Source organism: Scyliorhinus canicula, chromosome 2 (genome assembly GCF_902713615.1).
Source record: "Scyliorhinus canicula chromosome 2, sScyCan1.1, whole genome shotgun sequence".
Classification (NCBI taxonomy): Eukaryota; Metazoa; Chordata; class Chondrichthyes; order Carcharhiniformes; family Scyliorhinidae; genus Scyliorhinus; species Scyliorhinus canicula.
In genome coordinates, this window is record NC_052147.1 from 95,505,015 (window position 1) to 95,525,414 (window position 20,400).

At 46.7% G+C, this 20,400-nt stretch overlaps 1 protein-coding gene across 2 annotated transcripts in view; it reads right to left on the bottom strand.

The window, feature by feature from the left end:
• Positions 1-293: 293 nt before the first annotated feature.
• Positions 294-20,400, bottom strand: part of knl1 (kinetochore scaffold 1) — a 169,122-nt gene continuing 149,015 nt past the window's right edge. For both annotated transcript variants that reach the window (XM_038783552.1, XM_038783561.1), the window contains 2 exons: positions 17,239-17,361; positions 294-1,093 (listed from right to left, as the gene is read on the bottom strand). In XM_038783552.1, the coding sequence (XP_038639480.1) occupies positions 973-1,093; positions 17,239-17,361 (244 nt within the window). In that variant the 3' untranslated portion in view covers positions 294-972. The remainder of the gene's footprint in view (positions 1,094-17,238; positions 17,362-20,400) is intronic.

Consider the following 20,400-nt stretch of genomic DNA (forward strand, 5'->3'; position numbering starts at 1 on the left):
GTCCCCTCCAAAGTCACTCACCACGCCATTCCTTCACTGTCGCTGGGACATCCTGTAACTCCTTCCCTAACAGAACTGTTGGTGTACCTACACCTCAGGGACTGCAGCGGTTCAAGAAGGCAACTCAACATAACCTCTGTTGGGCAACTAGGGATGGACAATAAATGCTGGCCTAACCAGCTATGCCCACATCCCGTAAACAAATTTTAAAGATTAAATTGTCATTTATCTTAATGTCTGACACATCAGTGACTGTGCTATGAAATGAATTAAAAAGCACAAGCATCAGGATCAGTAGCTGATATGGAAATTCTTTAATTACAATAAAAGACAAAAATTACAGCACAAATACTTTGCATTCTTAACTCCAGAGAAAAACTATATACTTTGTGCTAGTCGAGGCGTAAGAATCAAGTTCCTGAGTGATAGAACATGTATCACCCATTTCGGTAGTTAGGTCACCAAGATAAATCTCCTTGTACTCTGTACTGACAAAGGAGTCTACCTTCTCTGCTGTGTGTAACAAGATGATAAATGTGTCATTTATATCAGCGTACTAGGGCGAAATACCTCCAGGTAATTAACCGCCACACAGAAGAGCACTTATTTCACCAGTGTCACCAAAGCCATCCTTGCAGCTTCTCAGCACAAAATGGCCAAATTGGGGGGCAGATTTTGTCCTGCCACTTGGAATTGCCCAAACTCAAATGTATACAATGTTCCTTGCAGCCAAGGGAGGAAGACTTTCATCTCTTCAGTCGGAGCCACATTCAAAAACAGTTCATGACTCTCAGAAGGTGTTAATTCACAGCAACTTTGTTCCCATCCATTGTTGTCTTAGTAAACAAAGTTATTTGAAAGACCCAATAATACAGACAGGAATGGTAGCTGGGAAGTTCCTCCTGATTTGCTTTAGGGAAGACAGCCGAATGCTCATTCGTTCTTTCTTAGTTAGGGGGGGAATGAATGATGTCACCGGAATCGGAGAGCTCCAGGAATGATGAGCAGCATCAGGAAGAGACTCTTCACAATCCTGGTGAGGTACTTGGGTCCTGGTTTTACTGTCAGCAGGACTTCGTTAATATGTTCACCACTACAAATTGAAAAGTTAAAATATTAATTTAACAGCAGCATTAAATAAGTTAACTTTTACAGTGAGTAACTTCGCACCTCGGAGTTCTTTAAGAGAAATATTTCATCACTTAAAGCAGCTGATCTGGTTGTCATCATATTGCTCTTTGTGGAAGATTACTGTGCATATTTTTGCTACCATGCTTCCAACATTACAATGACAACTTTCCATCAAAAGTACTTAATCAGCTGTAAATCGCTTTGGAACATGTTTAAATTGTAAAAGATGTATAAATGCAAGATCGACATGTTTTCTTTAATACCACAATTTCCGACGTGGATTTTCATCAATTAAATATTGTAAAAGTTACAATATATGTTTAAAAGTTACAGACATAGGAACTTGAAGTAGGCTGCACATAGTCTGAAGCAGATTCACCATTCTAGCTGTGGGAAAGTATACTGTGGGAACACATCAGCTTTTTCAGAATCCAGACTACAAATGTGACAATGTAACAAAGTAAACACAGCTAGTAAGTTAGAATAGAGTGCCATTCAGAAGTCACAATTCAAAACCTGTAGCCAATTGGCAGAGAGGGGGATGGTACCAAAAACATGCAGGTATAAAGTTCTTGGTGCACGTGTTTGCTGCTCTCTTCGTTCTCTTTCCATCGTTCACTTTGCTTTTCTTTCGTTTGTATTTGAAAGGGTACTAACCAAGTTTTACTATTAACTCAATCTCAAACACTATTATCTCAGTTTCCGGGCTCCCCAAAGGCATCATGATCACATTCAACAGCCTTCTAATGTTAACCGACAGCTGCCACCCATTCACGAACCATCTGGTCCTCGCCTATCATCCCTGGCATACAGTCCTCCAAGGCCAGCACCTTAGCCAAAAACTTCACGTTACGTTCAGCAAAGATATTGGGTGGTATGATCCACTCCCCTGGGTTCTTGCCCTTCTTTAAAATAAGTGAAATGAAAGCCTTCCAAGTGCAGCCGTACCAAGGTTCTATACAAGTGTAGCATGACTTGCCAGCTTTTATATTCTGTACCTCGTCCAATGAAGGCAAGCATTCAGTGTAATTTCTTGACTACCTTATCCACTTGTGTTGCCACCTTCAAAGATCTGTGGACCTGCACACCCCGATCTCAGACCTATATTCCTAAGAGTTTTGCCATTTACAGTACATTTCCCCTTTGTTTGATCTTCCAAAATGCATTACCTCACATTTTTCCAGATTAAACTCCATTTGCCATTTCTCTGCCCATATCTGCAACCTATCTATGTCCTGCTGTATCTTCTGACAATCCTCAACACTACCTGCCACTCCACCAACCTTGGTGTCAATCACAAACTTACTAATCAGACCAGCTATATTTTCCTCCAAATCGTTTATGTGCACTACAAACAACAGAGGCCCCAGCACAGATCCCTGTTGAACATCACTAGTCACAACCTTCCATTCAGAAAAACACCCTTTTACTGCTACCCTTTGCCTTCTGTGACCGAGCCAGTTCTGTATCCATCTTACCACCTCACCTCTTATCCATTGTGACTTCACCTTTTGTACCAGTCTGCCATGAGGCGCCTTGTCGAAGGTTTTACTGAAGTCCATGTAAACAACATCCACCGCCCTCCCCTCAATCAATCATCTTTGTCACCTCCTCAAAAAAACTTGATCAAGTTAGTGAAGCACGACCTCCCCTTCACAAAACCATGCTGCATATCGCTAATGACTCCATTTGTTTCCAAGTGTGTATAAATCCTGTCCGAGAATTCTCTCCAATAATTTACCTATTGCCGACATGAGGCTCACTGGTATATAGTTTTCTGGATTATCCCTGCTACCTTTCTTAAACAGCGGTACCACATTAGCTATACTCCAGTCCTCTGGGATCTCACCTGTAGCCTGGATTATCCCTGCTACCTTTCTTAAAACAGCGGTACCACATTAGCTATACTCCAGTCCTCTGGAATCTCACCTGTAGCCAATGGGGATACAAAGATGTCAGTCAAGGCTCCAGCAATTTCCTCACTTGCTTCCCTCGGTATTCTGGGGTAAATCCCATCTGACCGAGGAGACCTATCTGCCTTAATTTCTTTTAAAAGACCCAATATCTCCTCCTTTTCGATGTTAACATGATCCAGACTGTCAATACACCCGGCCCAAGAATCATCTTCCACAAAGTCCCTTCCTATGGTGAACACTGATGCAAAGTACTCATTCAGTACCTCACCCATTTCCTCTGGCTCAACACATCCTTAAGTGGTTCAATCCTTTCCCTGGCCACCCTCTTGATTTTTACAAATTAATAAAAAGCTTTGGGATTCACCTTAATCCTACTTGCCAAGGACTTCTCATGATCTTCTCCTAGCCCTCCTAGTTTCCCACTTCAGTATCTTCCTACTTTCTTTATAAAAGGGTTTCAACTGTCCCCACCCTTCTAGACCATACAAAAGTCTCCCTTTTCTTTTTGACAAGGTTCATAATATCCTTCATTATCCAAGGCTGCCTAAACTTCCCATAATTATCCTTTGTTCTGTCAGGAACATGACTTTCCTGAATCCTAATCAACTGTCGCTTGAAAAACTTCCATAGAACATAGAACAGTACAGCACAGAACAGGCCCTTCGGCCCTCGATGTTGTGCCGAGCAATGATCACCCTACTCAAACCCACGTATCCACCCTATACCCGTAACCCAACAACTCCCCCCCCCCTTAACCTTACTATTAGGACACTACGGGCAATTTAGCATGGCCAATCCACCTAACCCGCACATCTTTGGACTGTGGGAGGAAACCGGAGCACCCGGAGGAAACCCACGCACACACGGGGAGGACGTGCAGACTCCACACAGACAGTGACCCAGCCGGGAATCGAACCTGGGACCCTGGAGCTGTGAAGCATTTATGCTAACCACCATGCTACCGTACTGCCTTCCACATGTCCGATGTTAATTTACTATCCAACAGCCACACCCAATCCAAATTCTTAAATTCCTGTCTAATGTTGTCAGAATTTGCCTTTCCCCAGTTTAGCACCTGAACGCGAGGGTTACCCTCATCACTGTCCAAAAGTACCCCAAAACCTACGGAATTGTGGTCACTACTCACAAAAGTTCCCCTAGTGAAATCTCAACCACCTATCCAGGCTCATTCCCCAGATCCAGTACTGCCCCTTCCCTAGTTGGACTATCTACACATTGCAGCAAGCAGGCTTCCTGGATACACCTTACAAACTCTGCCCCATCCAAACCCCTAGCACCAAGTGAGTCCCAGTTAATAGAGGAAATTAAAATCCTCTATGACATCAACCCTGTTACTTTTGCACCTATCCAAAATCTCTCTACCCATCTGCTCCTCTATAGCTCGCTGGCAGTTGGGGGGCCTGGAATAAACGCCCAACATTGCGATTGCCCCCTTCTTGTTCCTGAGCTCCACACAGATTGCCACATTGTATGAGCCCTCCTTAAATATTTGCTCCTCAATTTCCCGCTGACTATTTGGGGCCCTGTACTACAATCCTATCAAAGTGAGCTCTCCTTTTTTATTTTTCAGTTCTACCCATATAGACTCAGTGGGCGACCCTGGGATATATCCACTCTCAGAACATCCATGATATTCTCCCTAATCAAAAGTGCAACCTTATTTCCTGTTCTATCTTTCCTATAGCATCTGTACCCTGGAACATTGAGCTGCCAGTCCAGCCCCTCCCTCAGCCATGTTTCAGTAATAGCTATAAAATCCCAGTCCATGTACCCATCCATGCACAGAGTTCATCTGCCTTGCACGTCAGGCCTCTTGCATTGAAATAAATGGAATTTAATCTAGACTTGCCTTGCTCTCTGCCCTACTTTCTCAGTAAGAAGTCTCACAAAACCAGGTTAAAGTCCAACAGGTTTGTTTCGAATCACTAGCTTTTGGAGCACTGCTCCTTCCTCAGGTGAATGAAGAGGTATGCTCCAGAAACATATATATATATTAGACAAGTCAGAAATGCAAGACGATACTTTGAATGCGAGACTTTGCAGGTAATTAAGTCCTTACAGATCCAGAGAGAGGGATAATCACAGATTAAACAGGTGTGAATTGTCTCAAGCCAGGACAGGTGGTAGGATTTTGCAAGCCCAAGCCAAATAATGGGGGGTGAATGTCGTGCGACATGAATCCAAGGTCCCGGTTGAGGCTGTACTCATGTGTGCAAAACTTGGCTATAAGTTTCTGCTCGGCGATTCTGCGTTATCGCGCGTCCTGAAGGCCGCCTTGGAGAACACTTACCCGGAGATCAGAGGCTGAATGCCCTGGACTGCTGAACTGAAGTGTTCCCGGACTGGAAGGGAACATTCCTGCCGATTGTTGCCCAATGTCCATTCAACTGTTGTGAACCGCAACATCGTCATCAAACTAGCAGACAAAGAAGGGGCTACTGTCATACTCAACAGAACGGACTACTACAAAGAAGTGTACCGACAACTCAACAACCAGGAACACTGCAGACAGTTACCCGCAGATCTGACCAAGGAACACACCCGCCAACTCAACAGACTGAAGACTTTGGATCCAGACCTTCAGAGCACCCTACGTGCTCTCATCCCACGTACTCCCCGCGCTGGAGATCTCTACTGCCTCCCATAAACACCAGGCTGTCCTATCATATCAGGCAATGGGACCCTGTGTGAGAACATCTCTGGCTACATCGAGGGCATCTTGAAACCCATTGTACAAGGAACACCCAGCTTCTGTCGCGATACGACGGACTTCTTGCAGAAACTCAGCATCCATGGACCAGTTGAACCAGGAACATTCCTCGTCACAATGGACGTTTCGGCACTCTACACCAGCATCCCCCATGACAACGGCATTGCTGCAACAGCCTCAGTCCTCAACACTGACAACTGCCAATCTCCAGAGGCAATTCTGCAACTCATCCACTTCATTCTGGATCACAACGTCTTCACCTTTGACAACAAATTCTTCATCAGGCACACGGAACAGCCATGGGGACCACATTCGCACCTCAATATGCCAACATCTTCATGCACAAGTTTGAACAGGATTTCCTCACTGCACAGGACCTTCAACCGATGTTGTACACCAGATCAGCAGCAGTTCACTTCAGTTCAGAAGTCCAGGGCATTCAGCCTCTGATCCCCGGGTAAGCGTTCTCCAAGGCAGCCTTCAGGACGCGCGACAACGTAGAACTGCCGAGCAGAAAATTATAGCCACGTTCTGCACAGGAGTACGGCCTCAACCGGGACCTTGGATTCATGTCGCACAACATTCACCCCCCATTATTTGGCTTGGGCTTGCAAAATCCTACCAACTGTCCTGGCTCGAGACAATTCACACCTCTTTAACCTGTGATTATCCCTCTCTCTGGATCTGTAAAGACTTAATTACCTGCAAAAGCTCGCATTCAAAGTATCGTCTTGCATCTCTGACTTGTCTATATACATGTTTCTGGAACATACTTCTTCATTCCCCTGAGGAAGGAGCAGTGCTCCATAAGCTAGTGATGCAAAACAAACCTGTTGGGATTTTAACCTGGTGTTGTAAGACTTCTTACTGTGCTCATCCCAGTCCAATGCCAGCATCTCCACATCACTGCTTTCTCAGACCATCTGTCCGATTATATTTTGTGCACGCTCCCGGTATGTATTGTGGCTATTTTTGATTTTGGTTTCTCTGCTTTTCACTTCTCCCCTTACTGCCTTTTGATTCTGTCCCCACTTTACTTCCCTCCGACTTCCTGCATCGGTTCCCATCCCCTTGCCACATTGGTTTAAACCCTCCCAGCTCGAGGACAGCTTTTCTATTCCCTCCCATTTGGGGTGACCTTGTGTAGTCTGAAAATGACTGGTCAGTCACAGATGCTGTTGCCCAATGACATTCATGCATCTGTTGCCTGTGTGCAGATTCTTCACAGAGACTGCCCAGCTCTGTCCCCATTGCCAAGCTCCCATCACCGCAGGTCTTAGTGTATAGACCCTGGTAGAAGCCGCCGTGCAACTTTTTTTAGTATGGGAATCTTGGAGCTGTATCATTATCCACATAATCTTGATGGGTTGATTATTGATGTGTCAAACCACCCTGCAATACAGCCTTCTTCTGCCTTTGCAGCTGGTGAGAGACTGTTTTCCTTCACCTGTTCGACCATTGAGGACTTTTATGACTTCTCATAGTGGAATCGTCTCAACCTAGGAATTAATCTTGTCACCCATCTAAATGCAAGTAACATCTCCCTTGGTTAGAAGCTAAACACTATACACAGTACTCCAGATGTGATCTCAAAGATCTGTACAATTGCAGCAGGACTTCCTTACTCTAGCTCTCTACAAAGATCCAGGAGGCACGAGAAAGTAAGTTAACTGGAGTTTTATTCAGCACCGGTCCCAATCCAGGTCAGCTTTTATTTATTTATTTTTAAAACGCATTTTATTCAAATTTGTATTAAAGTAGGTTACAGCAAATAAACACCCCGGGAAACATTCTTCCCAACAATCAGCTATAGAGTTTGTACAGATTTTCCTCCTTTATCACCCCTCCCTCCCCATCCCCGCGACGAACAGCTCCTCAAACTTCCTTGCTGAGCCCCTTAACTCATACTTTATCTTTTAACCGCAGGAAGTTGTACAGGTCACCCAACCATGCTGCTACCCCCGGTGGCGATGCCGACCGCCACTCCAGCAAAATTCATCGCCTTCTGCAACCAGAGGCGAAGGCTATGACATCGGCCTTCCTCCTCTCCATGAGCTCCGGCTTCTCTGAAACCCCAAATATCGCCACCAAAGGGTCCGGGTCCTCTCCCTCCTCCACTATCTTGGCTAAGACCGCGAACACTCCCGCCCAGAATCTTCACAATCCCAAAATATGTGCACATGATTCGCTGGCCCCCGCCCACACCTCTCACACTCATCTGCTACCCCCTGAAAGAACCTACTCATTTTTGCCCGAGTCATATGCACCCTGTGCACCACCTTAAACTGCATCAGGCTCATCCTTGCACAAGATGAGGTCCCGTTTACCCTTCTCAGTGCCTCACTCCATACTCCCCAATTGATCTCCATTCCCAACTCAGCTTCCCATTTCTCCTTGATCTTCACCACCCACTCGCCTCCCTGCTCCCCCAGCCACTTATATATATCCCCAATTCTTCCCTCCCCTTCCACATCCGGAAGCAGCAGTCACCCCAGCAGGGTGTATCCCGGCAATCTAGGGAACCCCTTTCAGACCTTTCGTGCAAAGTCCCTAACCTGTAGATACCTGAACTCACTACCCCTCGGCAGCTCCATCCTCTCCCTTAGCTCCTCCAGACTGGCGAACCCTTCCTCCAAATACAAATCCCTCACCTTGACCAGCCCCACTTCCCTCCACCTCCTGTATACACTATCCATCCCCCCGGCTCAAACCCCATGATTCTTACACAGCGGTGTTAGCACCGACATCCTTTCCACCCTAAAATGCCTCCTCAGCCGATTCCATTCCTTCACCGTGGACTACACCACTGGGCTCCCTGAATATCTACTCGGAGCCATTGGCAATGCTGCTGTCACCATAGCCCTCAAACTAGACCCTTTACAAGATTCCTCCCCCATCCTAACCATTCTACCCCTTCTCCTTCCCACCACCGCTGCACTTTGTCCACATTCGCCACCCGATAATAATGAAGCAAATTTGGCAACATCAACCCCCCCCCCTCCCGGCCTCACGGTCCCTGCGACCTCCCCACCCTCGGCACCTTCCCCGCCCATACAAACTCAGAGATGATTGTGTCCACTTTCCGATAAAAGGCCTTTGGTTATAAACAGAGTATGAAAGATAAACAAGAACATCGGCAGAATATTCATATTCACCACTTGAACCCTCCCCACCAACGTTAAGTGCAGTGTATCTTACCTATTAAGATCCTCCCTGGCCTCTTCCACCAGCTTCGTTAAGTTCCACTTTTGCAGCCCCGTCCATTCCCTCACTACCTGAATACCCAAGTACCTAAGCCTATTCCTCGCTACCGTAAATGGCATTCCCCCCTAAATTAGCCCACTGTGCCAGCTCATTCACTGGGAATACCTCGCTTTTCCCCGAGAACCATCCAAACCTCCCCAACAGGCCCATAATCCTTCCCACACTCTCCAACGGATCCAAAACAGGTCATCGGCATAGAGCGACACCCGATGTTCCCTCTGTCCCCTCATTATCCCCTGCCACTCTGCCATTGCCTCTTTGGCCAGCGCAAACAGCTGCGGCGACAGCGGGCACCCCTGCCTCGTATCCCTGTGTAAGTCAAAGCTTTGTGAGCTCATATCATTCGTCCTCACCCTCGCTCTTGGCGTCACATACAGCAACCGCACCCATGCCACAAATCTTGGCCCGAACCCGAACCTGCCCAAAAACTTCAAACAAGTACTGCCACTCCACCCAATCAAATGCTTTCTCCACGTCCATGGACACCACCACCTCTGGTACCAGAGCTCTCGACGGATTCATCACCACATTCAACAGCTGTCTTATATTTCTTGCGAGCTGCCTGCCCTTCACGAAGCCTGTTTGATCTTCTGCAACCACCCCCGGGACACAATCTTCCATCCTCCCCGCCAACAACTTAGCCAATACTTTCACATCCGTGTTGAATAGTGATATGGGTCTATGCGACCCACATTCCACCGGATCCTTCCCTTTTTTTGGGATTAGTGTGATTACTGCCTGCTTCATCGTCTCCGGCAACTCCCCCTTCTCCAGTGCTTCATTAAACGCCCCAACAGATATGGTGCAAGGTCCGCTGCAAATTCCTTATAAAATTCTGGCGGGTACCCATCCGGCCCAGGGGCCTTCCCCGACTTCATACCCCTGATACTGTCCAGCACCTCCCTCAGCCCCAGGGGCTGCTCCAACGCCTGCCTCTTTGCTTCCTCCATCTGCGAAAATTCCAGCTCATCCAGAAACCACCCCATGTTCCCCTCCTCTCCTCCTGGGTCTGCCTCAAAGTCCCTGGTAATACTCTCTCAATGCCTCATTTATCTTCCCTGGCTCTGACACCATATCCCCAGCTCCAGTCCGGATCTTTAATACTTCCCTGGACGCAGCCTGCCTCTGCAGCTGGTGTGCCAGCATGCGGCTCGCCTTCGCCCTATCCTCGTATTGCACCCCTCTTGCCCGACGCAGTTGCCCTACTGCCCTCCCTGTTGTCAGCCTGTCAAATTGCCCCTGCAACTTTTTCCTCCTCGCCAATCTCTCCACGGTGGGCACCCTCTTTTATTCCCTGTCCACCTCCACTATCTCGCTCACTAGACGGTCATGCTCCGCCCTCCTTTCCTTATTTGTACAAACCGTTCAATCCCCTCTACTGTCCGTCATCCTCCCCACTTAACTCCTGCCTCTTTAATTCCGCTCTGTACCTAACGCATCCCAGATGGCCCCTCCTGCTCCTTTAATTCCACTCCACGCCTAGCCCATCCCAGGTGACCCCTTTCTTCGCTCTTTACCATGTCATCTCTCTCATCCCCTGCCACGTCGCAAACCCCCACCCCCCCTCTCCCCCAGGCCACCCCTCTTGGCCTTCTCCCCCACCACCTCAGTTCTGTTCACCAGCATAACCTGCTAGTGTGGCTGCCCCTGCCCAAAGGCAGGTCAGCTTTTAAAGTGCAAGGTAATGAGCCTCAGCTGGGCAGGCCTCCGACCACTAGCGGGCTTGTATTCTACAAGTCCCATGAGGTGATTGATTAGTGTATCCCCGTGGGTCTCGTGAGAGTTATTACACTCTCCAATCCCTGCCTTTAAGGTCAACATACCATCCATCTTCCTAACTACTTCTCTACCTGCACGTTAATGCTGTTTCAAAGACACTCGCGTATCTCTGAACAACATTTAATAGCTGCTCACCATTTTTTAAAAAATCATGCATTCTATTTTAGGAATTTCACATTTCTCCACATTATAATTTAGCTGCCACCTCTTGCCCATTTACTTAACCTGCTTTATATTCCTTTGCAATCTCGGTGTCCTCCCCACCGCTTACCTTCCCACCTAATTTTCTACCTTGAGCAAATTTGGATACATTACATTCAGTCCCTTCATCCAAAGCATTAATAGCTGGTGGCACGGTGGCGCAGTGGTTAGCACTGCTGCCTCACAGCATCGAGGACCCGGGTTCGATCCCGGCCCCCTGTCCGTGTGGAGTTTGCACATTCTCCCGTGTCTGCGTGGATCTCATCCTCACCACCCAAAGATGTGCAGGGTAGGTGGATTGGCCACACTAAATTGTCGTTTAATTGGAAAAAAATAATTGGGCACTTTAAATTTATTTTTAAAAATTCATTAATAGCTTAGGCCCAAACACATCTTTGTGGCATCCCACCAGTTACCAGTCTGTCAACCTGAAAGTGATCAACTTATTTCTGTTCTCCTTCCTTTTGCCAACCCTCTATCCATGCTAATGTATTACGTGTTCAAATCCACAAGCCCTTATTTTGGGGAACAAAATAATTTCAACGTGACCCTTGTACGTTACCTTTTGAAAATTTAAATATAGAGAAATCCATTTCTTCTCCTTTATCTACCCTGCTGATTAACATCCTCAAGAATCTCTAATAGATTTGTCAGATGCAACTTACCTTTCATCAAACCATTATGATTCCGTAAATTAATGATTTTCCTTTTTTAATATAAAATATTTTTATTAGTTTTGCATTTGTAATAACATTGCAAGGAACATCGCACAGTAATAAAGAGATATTCACAGAATGGGTACCCAAGGGGAAAGAAAAAATTGGGAATATAAGCAGATATGCATATAAAGGGAACTTATACACCGATGCGGGGGCCAGTAATTGGTTACCGTATTAACTTTATACATGTTGCCGCCTGGTTTTAAAATTTACCGGGGGATTATTTGTCTACCTGGGCATATCTTTGTGCCATAGTTGTGATCGCATCCATGTGCTTCCTTGCCCTTTGTCCTCTCTGGCTGCGCTGCCCTGTATCCTGGTTAGTGACCCCCCCCCCTGCCCCTCTCCACCCCACCACCCCATCCCGCCCTCTTTTCTTCTTCTTCTGTTATCTGTTTCTGTTAAGCCTTCCCTTCCCATTATTCGTCACAAATAAGTCTTGGAACATGCTTCCACGTGTGGTGAAACCCTTCCTCTAATCCTTTTTAGAACTTTAGAGTACCCAATTCTTTTTTTCCCAATTTGGGGCAATTTAGTGTGGCCAATCCACATACCATGCTCATCTTTGGGTTGTGGGGGCGAGACCACGCAGACACGGGGAGAACGTGCAAACTCCACACGGGCTGTGACCCAGGGCCGGGCTCAAACCCAGCTCCTCGGCACCGTCAGTCAGCAATACTAACCACTGCGCCATCGTGCCGCCCCTGCCTTCCTCTAATTCTTGAATGGAGAAATTTATCCTTTCCAATTTAAGGAATTCTGCTAAGTTGGATAGCCAGTCCACGGCCTTGGGTGGCACTGTTGATCGCCAGCCGAGCAGGGGTCACTGGCGGACGATCAAGGAGGCAAAGTCTAGGGCATCTGCCACTCTCCCCGTAGAGTGTTCTGGCTGTTCCAATACCCCAAAGACCACCAGTAGTAGGCATGGCTCCACCCTCATCCCCACAACCTGAGATACGGTCTCAGAAAAGGTGGTCCAGTACCCGATAAGTCTGGGATAGGATCAGAACATGAGAGTGTGGTTGGCCGGGCCTTTCTGGCACCGTTCACATTTATCCTCCACCTCCGGGAGGAACCCGCTTGTGCGTATTCTGGTCAAGTGTGCCCTTTGCACTACCTTTAGCTGAGCCATGGTCAGCCTTGCGTATGAGGAGCTCGAGTTCGTCCTATGCAGTGCTTCGATCCAGAGTCCCCACCCTATCTCTATGCCTAGCTCTTCCTCCCACGTCTCCAGTGTCTCGTCCAGCGGTGATCGTACCTCTTCCAGTAGTTGTCCGCACATGGCAGCGCAGCTACCATCCCCTAGTTTGCCTGCGGTTACAAGTCTGCCTGGAAGGGTGGGCCCTGGTAGCTTGGGCAACATTGCTGTCTCTTTGCGGATGAAGCTCCTTATTTGCATGTATCAGAGCTCATTCCCTTTCAGGAGCTAGAGTTTGTTGGTCAGATCCCCCAGCGTCAATAATCTGTCATCAACATGTAGGTTCCATACTATCATTACTCCTTCAGCCTTTCTCCATCGTTTAAAGGAGCTTTCTATCGTTGCAAGGGTAAATCTATGGTTCTTGCAGAAGAGAGCCATGGTAGACATTGAGACCAATCCGAAGCGGTGCCCGATTTGATTCCACGATCTCAGTGTGGCCACCACCACTGGGCTTCTGGAGTACTTGGTTGGGGGAGGGGGGCGGGAATGAGTGTGTGGCCATGGTCAGTGCTTGAAGGATGTCCCTGCAGGAGGTCTCCACCATTTTTACCCATTCCGCTCCCAGCTCTTTGACCCATCCCGTACTCTTTCTGTGGTGGCTACCCTATGGTAGAATAGAGGTTTGGAAGTGCCAAGCCTCCCATATTCCTCCTTTTCTGTACGATGTTCTTGCAACTCCTCGCGTCTCTCCCTCTCCCCACCCCCCCCACGCCATGGTTAATTTGGTGACTACTTTGGTGAAGGCCTTGGGAATGAAGATCTGAACAGGAAGAGGAACCTAGGCAGTATGTTCATCTTAATTGTCTGCACTCTTGGGCAGCACGGTGGTGTAATGGTTAGCACTGCTGCCTCATGGTACAGAGGCCCCGTGTTCAATCCCAGGTCACTGTCCGTGTAGAGTTTGCACATTCTACCTATGTCTGCGTGGGTCTCACCTCCCACAATCCAAAAAGATGTACAGGGTGGGTGGATTGGCCACACTAAATTGCCCCTCAATTGTAAAAAAATAATTGGTACTCTTCTTGCTCGGCAGAGATGGAGTGAGTACCACCTCCGTAGGTTTCCCTTTACCTCCTCCATCAGACTCATGCAAGGGTTCAGCCTAGAGATCAAAGACACATTATTAATGGTCCAAATGTGTCCGCTATTGCTGTCTTCACAACCCGGTTTTCTGGATGAACTTGTCTGCGTCCTCCGATGTGTTAAAATAATGTTCCTTATTGCCATATGTTACACAGAACCTTACCGGGTGCAGCATTCCAAACCGCACCTTGTCCTCGAATTAAGCTGCCTTGGCCCAATGTCCTGATAGATGCGGATTGTATGTCCCTCTCATCTACAGGGCTGCGTGCTTCTCACCCAGTTCAGAATTAGCTCCTTGTCCTGGTATTTATGGAGTCTGACGATAACCGCCCTTGGAGGTTCTCCTGCTTTGGGCCTTTGCCGGAGCGACCTCTGGGGGTTTGGGGAAGAATCCCCCCACTCCGACCAACTTTCCAAGCATCTGCCAACACAGCCTGCCTGGTTTCTGCCCTGTGTGCCCTCAGGTAATCCGACAATCCTAAAGTTCTGGCGATGAGTCCTGTTCTCCTGATCCTCAACCTCTACCCTTGAGCACTCTCTGGGTCATCACCAACCTTGCAACTTATGTCTCGAGCGAGGCGATATGATCGCTCTGGTCTGTGGCCGCTTTCTCCAGTTTCCGCACCGTCATCTCCTGGGTCTCCAGTCTCCATTCTGTTCTATCCAGCTCCTCTTTGAAGGGGGCCAGCGTGATTTCTATGGCCGACTTGAGGTCTCCCTTGATGGAGTCCCTGTGCTTTTGGATTTCTTGAGAGGTGTTCCATCCCCTGACCTGTCAGTGGGTGGCTGACATTCGCGTTGGCGATCCTTCCTGGTCTGCCACATTCTGCTCCGCTCTGCGTGTCTGAGATCTGGATCTTCCTCTCCTGGTTCTTGTTCCTTTTATTATTTTTCTGGCTTTGTGGCTGGTTCAGGGCATTTCGTCAGGTGGCTGTTAGTTTAGGGTAAAGGCGGTGGGCGATTTTAGCTGTTTCAGTGTCCGATTTATGGGATAAAAAGGGCCAAACTTTAAGTTCCCAAGAGAGAGCTACCTTTTGTGCGACTGATCAGCACAATCGCCATCACTGAAGCCGAGTGATTTTCTAAATACACTGGATTACTTCATGGATTCCAGAATTTTCGTGATGATAAACTGGCTTGTAGTTCCATTTTCTCTCTTCCTCCTTTCTTGAACAGTGATGTGAATTTTCGATCTTCCAATCTACTGGGACCATACTTGTAATGGAAATTTTGGAAGATCCAAATCAATGCATTCATCATCACTGCAGCCACCTCTTTCAAAACCCTAATTTGTTGGCCTTCAGGGCCAGGGGAGGTAGGTGTTGGTTTGTAGTTTCTTTACATTTTTTCCACTACTTTTCTTCACCAATATTAATCATGTATTCTACCTCTCTTTAGGCCCTTGATTCCCAGTTCTATTTCTGGTATGGATTCTGTGTCTTCAACTCAACAACTTGAAAACATCTTGTTTTAATTCAATACTAACGTTATGCTCTTTAGTTAAATATGGATGGATGGCTTTTCCTCTGGAGTTTTTATTCCTCAATGGAATATGTATTCATTCAGAATTATTATTTCTTGATATGTTTGCCATTGTTTATCCATCATACTTTGGCATTTAAATTCTAATCTGCCCCTTTCACAAGAAGAAGTTGTGCTCCCATTTCAACATTAGAATGTTTCCACCATGTTTACAAGAACTGCAGAAATTCACTTGAGATCACTATCTGGTCATGTTTTCCCTTATATCTCCTCCTCTCCTGAAGGCACCGACTCTGCTGTACTACAGTTCCACAGTTTCTAGTCACCCTGAAATACCTCAAACAAATTGATTAATTTTATTTGGGAGATGGGACAGTGAATGTGGGAAGGCTAATTTAACTACAGGAGGCACACAAAAAACATAAAATTCAATTCTGTCTTCAAATGCACTTTCCAGCAGACCATAGAATAGGACCATGGAAATCCTCCAGTGCAGGAGGAGGCCATTTGATCCATCAGGTCTTCACTGACCCTCTGAAAGAACACCCAGGCCCACTCCCCAACCCTATCCCCGTAACCCCATCTAACCTGCACATCTTTGGACTGTAGGAGGAAACCCAAGCACCTGGAGGAAACCCACATAGACATGGGGTGAACGTGCAAACTCCGCAGACAGTGACGCAAGGCTGGAATTGAACACAGATCCCTGGAGCTGTAATGCAGCAATGCTAACCACTGTGCTGCCCTATTATTATCCAGAAGGTGCAGAGTCTGGAAATCTAGACAGATCTGATACACTGGGTAAGATCAGCTATTTTAAAAATGGGAATTATTATGGCCATTGCCATACAAACCTAGATCACACAGGCATATGCATCACTGAGCCAAACATCCCAGGAGGTCCCTTGATTCCCCAATCTGAGCATTTGTTTTCAAGTGACCTTCTGATTTAAAATGTGCAATGTACATAAGGTGGGTGGGGTTAGAATTAAATAAATAAATAAAATAATCTGTTATTGTCACAAGTAGGCTGCAATGAAGGTACTGTGAAAAGCCCCTAGTCGCCACATTCCGGCGCCTGTTCGGGGAGGCTGGTACGGGAGTTGAACCCGCGCCGCTGGCATTGTTCTGCATTACAAGGCAGCTGTTTAGCCCACTGTGCTAAACCAGCTTCTATGAATTGTACTCAGCAATAAAGTGCTCCACCTTTATGCAGCTTGCAAAGTCTTCTCATTGTTGAATAATGACCAGGAGGTGCATCTTCGTTAGCTCTGTGACTTTATTCACCTGGTGTGGTCAGTGAGCGAACCTCCATTGGTGTCCTACAAGTCCTTTCAGAGTCGCGTATTACGAATTGTGGGGAAAGGGAAAAAGTCAGAGTCCTGCGCCCGATTGGAATTTACTCCAACATGAACATGCACGTGTTGATGTTAAGGACAGGAGCAAGCATTGCTGTGATGCTCCATATGGTTAAGTAGGCAGCCAAAATGTACCATGAATAGTAGTCATCGTATTATTTCCTGGGCGTCAGTACCTGTGGAACTATATTCCATGTTAAGCTGTATAAAAAGATTTTCAGCTCTTATGCACCAATACTATTGATATTTTCCCTCAATCTTGTGGAAAGCATATGCAAACTTCCTCCAAGAGCTGCATTCATACTTCAGATTTTTAATTCTATTTGGAAGGCAGGGCCTCCAGAACTGATTTCTACAGAGTACATGGACCCACCTGATGTTTCCAAACCAAGAGTTAAATGTGAATTGCAGAGGGCCCCATGGATAGCTTGGCTTTAAATGAAATGTAAGCTCAAATTTCGACAGTGCATCATAACTCGTGAAAAGATACTTCACGCTGCAAAAGAAAAACAAAGATCATGAGTGAGACCAATTCAACCACAGCAAAGACAAATATTCAAATCATCATTTTGTGGATTGTGACCAATCCTTAACCAGAAACACAAATTTCAGATTGATTTCTGTATTTAAGGAGGCAAATGAGAACCAGAGTTGAGATGACAACAACTTGAATTTCGAACACCTTCAACACACTGAACATGCCAAAGCACTTCACAGGAGCTTCGAAAAATAACAAGTATGACAATGAAATGAAAATCGCTTATTGTCACGAGTAGGCTTCAATGAAGTTACTGTGAAAAGCCCCTAGTCGCCACATTCCGGCGCCTGTCCGGGGAGGCTGGTACGTGAATCGAACCGTGCTGCTGGCCTGCTTTAAAAGCTAGCGATTTAGCCCAGTGAGCTAAACCAGCCCCAATGAGTCGCATGTAGAGATATTATGTCAGGTGACCAAAAGATTGGTTTTAAGGGGTGTCTTAAAGGAGGAACACGGTAGGAAGTCTTACAACACCAGGTTAAAGTCCAACAGGTTTGTTTCAAACACGAGCTTTCGGAGCACTGCTCCTTCCTCACCTGAGGAAGGAGCAGTGCTCCGAAAGCTCGTGTTTGAAACAAACCTGTTGGACTTTAACCTGGTGTTGTAAGACTTCTTACCGTGCTCACCCCAGTCCAACGCCGGCATCTCCACTTAAAGGAGGAAAGTTAGGAGAGTGGTGCAGAGAGGGAATTCCAGAGCTTCAGGCCTGACAACTGAAGGCATGGCCACCAATGATAGAGCAAATATAATTGGGAATGCAATGAAGCCAGAATTTGAAGAGCACAAGTATCTCGGAGGGTTATGAGGTTGGAGCAGAAAATAGAGATAGGGAGGGCCATGGTCTTGGAGGGATCTGAAAGCAAGGATCGGATGTCGCTTGACCAGGAGCCAATGTAGAGAAACTGGACAAGACAGAAAAACCGGACTCGGGACTCACTGCAAGTTAAGGCACAGACAGCAGCGTTTTGGATCACCTCAAGTTTACAGCTGATGTGATGGAGGTTGAAGTTGGCAGTCTTAGTGATGGCACGAGGGCGATGTTTAAAAACTTATCATGGCATTATATGTGATACCAAGATTGCAAACAGACATGCTTAATCTCAGGCAGTTGCCAGGGACAGGAAAAGGGTAGTAACATAGAAACAAATAGGAGCAGGAGGCCTTTCAGCCCTTCAAGCCCGCACCGCCATTCATTATGATCATCCAACTCAATTGTGTAATCCTGCTTTCCCCATACCCTTTAATTCCCTCCGTCTCAAGTGCGATATCTAACTGCTTCTTGAGACCTTACAATGTTTTGGACTCAACTACTTCCTGTGGTGATGAATTCCACAGGCTCACCATTCTGGGTGAAGAAACTTCTCCTCATCTCTGTCCTAAATGGTTTATCCCGTATTCTCAGACTGTGCCTCCTGGTTCTGAACACATGCACCAGCAAGAACATCCTTCCTGCATCTATCCTGTCCAGTCCTGTTATAATTTTGTAGGTTCCTATGAGATTCCCCCTCATTCTTCTGAACTCCAGCGAATACAATCCTAACGGATTCAATCTCTCCTCGAACGGCAGTCCTGCCATCCCAGGAATAAGTCTGGTAAACCTTTGCTGCGCTCCCTGTATAGCTAGACCATCCTTCTTCAGATAAGGAGACCAAAACTGCTCACAATATTCCAGGTGTGGCCTCACCAAGGCCCTGTATAATTGCAGCAGGACATCCCTGCTCCTATACTCACATCCTCTCGCAATGAAGGCTAGTATACCACTTGCCTTTTTTACTGCCTGCTGCATCTGCATGTTTACCTTCAGTGACTGGTATACCAGGATACCTAGGTCTCGTTGCATGTTCCCCTCTCCTAATTTATGGCCATTCAGATAATAGTCTGCCTTCTTGTTTTTGCTACCAAAGTGGATATCCTTGCATTTCGGGGTCCTAGCACCGATCCCTGTGGTACCCCACTAGTCAATACCTGCCAACTTGAAAAAGACAACTATGGGCAGCACAGTAGCATAGCGATTAGCACAATTGCTTCACAGCTCCAGGGTCCCAGGTTAGATTCCCGGCTTAGGTCACTGTCTGTGCGGAGTCTGCACATCCTCCCTGTGTATGCATAGGTTTCCTCCGGGTGTTCCGGATTCCTCCCACAGTCCAAAGATGTGCAGGTTAGCTGGATTGGCCATGCTAAATTGCCCCAAGTATCCAAAATTGCCCTTAGTGTTGGGTGGGGTTACTGGGTTATGGAGATAGGGGGAGGTGTGTGCTTGGGCAGGGTGCTCTTTCCAAGAGCCAGTGCAGACTCAATGTGCCTCCTTCTGCACTGTAAATTCTATGATTCTATGTCCCATTAATTCCTACTCTTCGTTTCCTGTCTGCCAACCAGTTTTCTATCCATCCCAATACACTGCCCCCAATCCATGCACTCAAATTTTATACACCAATCTTTTGGGCGGGACTTTGTCAAAAGCCTTCTGAAAGTCCAACTACACCACATCCACTGGCTCCCCTTCATCAATTCTACAAGTTACATCCTCAAAGAATTCCAGTAGATTTGTCAAGCACAATTTCCCCTTCATAAATCCATGTTGACTCTGTCCGACCCTGCCACTATTTTCAAAGTGCTCTGCTACAAAATCTTGGATAATAGATTCTAGAATTTTCCCCACTACTGACGTCAGGCTGGTCTATAATTCCCTACTTTCTGTCAACCTCCCCTTTTAAATAGTGGAGTTGCATTAGCCACCCTCCAATCTGCTGGACTGTTCCAGTCTCTAGAATCCTGGAAGATGACCATCAATGCATCCACTATTTCTAGAGCTGCCTCCTTCAGTACCCCAAAATGGAGTTTATCAGGCCCGGAGAATTTATCAGCCTTCAATCACATCAATTTCCCCAACACCATCTATCTACTGATATTGATCACCTTCAGTTCCTGCTTCTCACTAAACCCTGCATTCCCCAACATTTCTGGTATCTTATTTGTGTCCTCATTTGTGAAGACAGAAAC